The sequence below is a fragment of the Bidens hawaiensis genome, unplaced genomic scaffold (genome assembly GCF_021521415.1).
Source record: "Bidens hawaiensis isolate Kalapana, Puna unplaced genomic scaffold, B.hawaiensis_p1.1 tig00005084_1, whole genome shotgun sequence".
In the NCBI taxonomy this organism is placed as follows: domain Eukaryota; kingdom Viridiplantae; phylum Streptophyta; class Magnoliopsida; order Asterales; family Asteraceae; genus Bidens; species Bidens hawaiensis.
The window spans coordinates 1,342,555-1,347,199 of NW_027491325.1; the positions used below are offsets into that span (position 1 = coordinate 1,342,555).

The 4,645-nt window shown below is 35.5% G+C and overlaps 1 protein-coding gene across 1 annotated transcript; it reads left to right on the top strand.

The window, feature by feature from the left end:
- Window positions 1-1,237: 1,237 nt before the first annotated feature.
- Window positions 1,238-2,080, top strand: LOC143628915 (uncharacterized). The gene has a single exon (XM_077098359.1). The coding sequence runs from the start codon at window positions 1,238-1,240 to the stop codon at window positions 2,078-2,080; it is 843 nt and encodes a 280-aa protein (XP_076954474.1).
- Window positions 2,081-4,645: the final 2,565 nt, after the last annotated feature.

Below are 4,645 nucleotides of genomic sequence, written 5' to 3' on the forward strand. Positions count from 1 at the left end.
TTTTATAATTTATAATTTTTAATTATATAAGTTTGGCTTGTTTTTTTTATAAAAGTAGTATAAAATTTTTATCTTATATTATAAAATTTATCTTTTAATATATATTCTTGTTTTAAATTTTTGAAAAAATAAAAATAAATCGTTGAAGCCCCTGTTTGCCTGAACCACAACAGACGCAGGTGGCTTCAATTGTGACTTTAACAGGTTTTAAAGAGTGCATAGTTAACGCCCCATCAATATTGCATGTTATAATATTACTGGATGAATTAAGAAGATGTTTCAACAACATACAGTTTTAAAGTTTTAAGCGTATTATGTAGGTTGTTTTCGTTTTATGTAATCTTCATCTCATGACACTAGACTTCATTTCTTGAAATATATTAACTTTATATATGTTAATTTTAATTTCATAAAAATTTTTGAATTCGTATTGACTTGTCATCACAACACTCGGGTTTTACCAACTTTGGGGTTTTGCAACCGAATAAACGTCGATTTAAAAATTTTATATGTTAATTTGACTAATTTACATTTTGGTTTTAATCCTGGTACCGTAATGAGCGTGGCCAATCCGAATTCGCATTAACTCGCTGCTGCAACACCTAATTTTACCGACAAGTTTTAAATTTTTGTATCATTTTTTGTATCATAAGGTATACGACGACGATTGCTAATTTATTTTTTGTAAGTTGTAAACAATAAATCGATTAGCTATAGTTGTTTTGTGGCCGTCCATTTTATAGTTGCCAAACGGAGTGAAGAAACCTGTACTGCACCATCGTTTCCCGCATCGATTCATTACCTTCGGCCATCACCACCACCCCAGATCCCCGAATTCTTTACCGGCAAGTTGTCTTCAACTCCCGATTTCTTGATTCATTAGGACCATTTTAACAACAATATCTCGCAATCCCACCCTTCCAATTAGTTCCATTAAAGTTTTGTCTGAACCGGAAGGAACTATGCATACCAGGTGTTCGACGAAATGCCTCACCTAAAAACGCCGTTTTAACTCACGATTTAGGACCACTTTAACAACAATCCGCAACAATATCTGGTAACGTCAGTTAGCTCCATTTCAGTTTAGTCTGGACCGGAATTATGCATTCCAGGTGTTCGACGAAATGCATCACCTAAGAAAACTGTTTGTTTTAATTTATGCTTGCCCTCGGTTCAACACAACTCAATGCAAAGTTTCATATATTCATTAGATTTTGTGGTCATCAAAACCACATAAATGCTATCAACAACTCAATACCGCATCGGTTATTGTTACTGCACAAGATTCTTATGTACCACAACCCAATATCCTGTTCTTGAATCAATCAGTTTCAAACACCCGTTCAAAAACTGGCAAGACCAAAGAATACGCAAGCTCACCGCCAGCACATTCGCACAAGCCGTCGGCTTCTGGCCCAACCGCAGGGTCCTCCTCTGGCTAGAAAAGATAGGCGCCGTTGAACCCTTCACTGGAAACCTCGCCACTTGTTGGAACAACATCAAAGAACACCAAGCGCTCGAAAGATACAAACTAATAACCGGAAACCCCGTCACATTATCTGAATTCCAAGCTAATATGAGTTCAAATCAAGAACACAGTTGGCTCGGTGCGTCCCCTGATGGAATGATTAACAGAAAGCTTTACGCTTTACCTTGCAGAGGGATATTAGAAATCAAATGCCCGTTTTATAAAGGCGATATGAGAAAGGGTTTCCCGTGGACTGGTGTACCGTATAATTACGTTCCACAAGCTCAAGGGTTGATGGAGATTTTGGACCGGGATTGGATGGATTTTTATGTTTGGACTCCAAAAGGGAGTAGTATAATTAGGATAGATAGGGATTTAGAGTATTGGAAGGTGTTAGAGGTTGCATTATCTGACTTTTGGTGGGACCATGTGCAGCCAGCACGGGAGATTTATTGTAAATATGAGGTCAGAGATCCGGTAACAGAGTTAAAAATGTTTTGTCCCGAGCCGAAGCATGAGTTATGTGACCATATTGTTAAAGAAAGTAGACGAGTTGCGGGACTTTCAAGGTTGTTAATGCGTGAATTTTTTGGGAAGTTGAGAGATTATTAGATCCATGTAAGTAGTCTTCAGGTATGCATTTATGAATACATGCAACTAAAACTTAACAGGCTAATGTGAGAATATAGTACTAAGTAGGAATATTTGTTTGAATGAATCAAGGTTTTGTAGGACTTACTTACTTGTGGTTAAGTTTTGTTGTAGTTTTTGTATATGTTTATTATGAGATATATATGTAGAGGAAGGATCTTGGTATACTTTTATTATTTTATAATAGTTATAAATATATTCTTTTGTGTCCTTATTCAAGTCGCTTGCTTATTACAGGTATTTTGCCATTCTTATTCAATTTTTTTAATGTTCTGTCTACGGTGTAAGCTGCATCTACCATTAAGGGTGTTCACGGTCTGGTTCGGCTGGTTTTGATGAAATTTTTGGGTCGAACTTGTATTACGGTTTTGTGAAAACACAAACCGAACCAACTGGTTTTCACTGTTTTATGTATTGGTCTTTCCGGCATTGCGATTTTGGACAAAAATTATTTAGTTTAAGAAGCATATTTATGCATTAATTCAAAAAATATAATAAAGACTGACCATGATTATAATATGTATCATAATTTTAAATAACGGTCTGTTTGGTTTGCACGGCTGGTTCTTAGTTCCAAATCCTTAACCGAAGTGCAAACCGTTGAATCACTAAAGCTGAATCGTAAGCCGGATGGTACATATTTCAAATGGCTGACTTTCTTCAGATTGGGCGGTTCATTCAGTTTTAGTGGTTTATGAACACCCTATCTACAATGTACCTTTTTCTAATGGCATCCACAATGTTCACTTAATTTCAGTTTATATTAAACTGTTAAAAAAATATATACTAGTGTGTAATTTGCCACAGGTGGTATTAACCCAACCATTAGTTTGGGACTTTGGTCAACTTGGGTCATATGCATTTTTCTTACTGGCTGAAAAAAAAAACAAAATATGGCTAAAACTTCCATCATAAACTACCAGTATTGACCCAAGCCTGTTTTGACCCGTTTGAACATCAAATACTGACCAAGATCGTTGGTGCGTATGATTTGTCTGTTATTTGTGAAAATTTAAGAGGGATGTGAAACACAATTAGTCTTGACTAACCAAGATCCTGCAATGAAGCAAGATATTGAAGGAGCCATCTCAACTGGAGACATACAGTTTATATATAAAAAATTAAGTTCAAAGGTGCTGATTTTTTTCTTTATATTTTTTACATCATTTAAAAAATATAATTGTTGTAGTTTGCTTTACAAGTTTTTAACGTAGTAAAATAGGCAGTCACCTGGCTTCTCATTGTTTATATGCTATCATATTTTCGGTATATTCATTATTGGGAAGTTTAAGTAGTAAGTTTTACAAAAACTAAAAGAACTAGATAGATCAATAATATCATTATAGTAATTAATTAGAATATTAAGGAGAATAAACAATGAACGTGATCGATCTAGAGGTGTTCCTTGAGCGTATGAATTTCGTTTTGACTTTTCAAGTTGTGTTATGCCTTTGGACATTGATGATACTGACAAAACTTGCTTACACAAAGGAAGAAATGGAGAGTAAATTGTTGCATTTGACAGCAAGCACGTCAGAAATTGATGGAAATTACATATTGTTGCTCCACTAAGGTCAGGTGTCCTTGTTAATGCGAAGATGAAGGAAAATGATAAAATTTTGAGATACTAATCAACTGTTTTGCCATGGATGGCACTGAAAGAAACTAAAAGCATGGACTACTGCTGAAGACACAAGACTATCAGTTCTGTTTTCTGGTGCTGGTACTAGTGAAGTGTAAAAGAAATATTTAAGTTGGATGAGATGTTCCTAGCTTGGAGAACAAGATACATCTCTAATAAATTTGAATGTCTGCAAACTAGGAAACCTGCTTAATCTCTTAATCACCAACCAACTTGTTGATGAATTTGGCCCAACCCAAGCCGACTTGTTTGAGTCGAGTGAGGAACCGAGCTTAATACATTTAAACAAGCAGTTGATTTGCGTGTGCAGAAAAGTATTGCAAGTTAAAAGCAATTTAACTGTCCAAACAACTTGGGACGAGTGTTACACCCATGGTTGTAAAAATCCCGACTAGGCGACGATTAATCTTCGATTAATCCCAATTGTATCAATTGTTGTAGTCGTTGCTGGTGCTGTGGTTGTGGCTGTTACTGTTGCTATGCAAAGTCTTTTAAGCTGACTCCTTACTTAGGCTTTTAAACAAGAAGACTTTCTTTATTACATATAATCCCTGATTGAATGTGAAGAAATCATTTTACACGGGTCGAGTTTATTGAACAAATTTCTTACTTGTTAGGCCTTTACTAAAGTATCTTTCTTTGAGAGCATTCTGTTCTGTAGTTCTCTTGCAGTTCCAATGTGTTGGTAAACATGTAATCACTCTTTTCATTTGTTTTAGTTCCCTTAGGGTATGGTTTGGTGAGGACATCAAACACATTTAGCATTGCCATCAAAATTGCAAACTATTTTTTTCCACGAATGCTAAACCCCATCATTAAAATGTTCCAGCTTAACTATGTTGCATGACATTTGTTATAGACTCGTTGATGCCATCTAGCTAAAT

Bases quoted from the DNA above. Each gene is read 5' to 3' on its own strand.
- LOC143628915 (XM_077098359.1), top strand. From the start codon at position 1,238: ATGCTATCAACAACTCAATACCGCATCGGTTATTGTTACTGCACAAGA.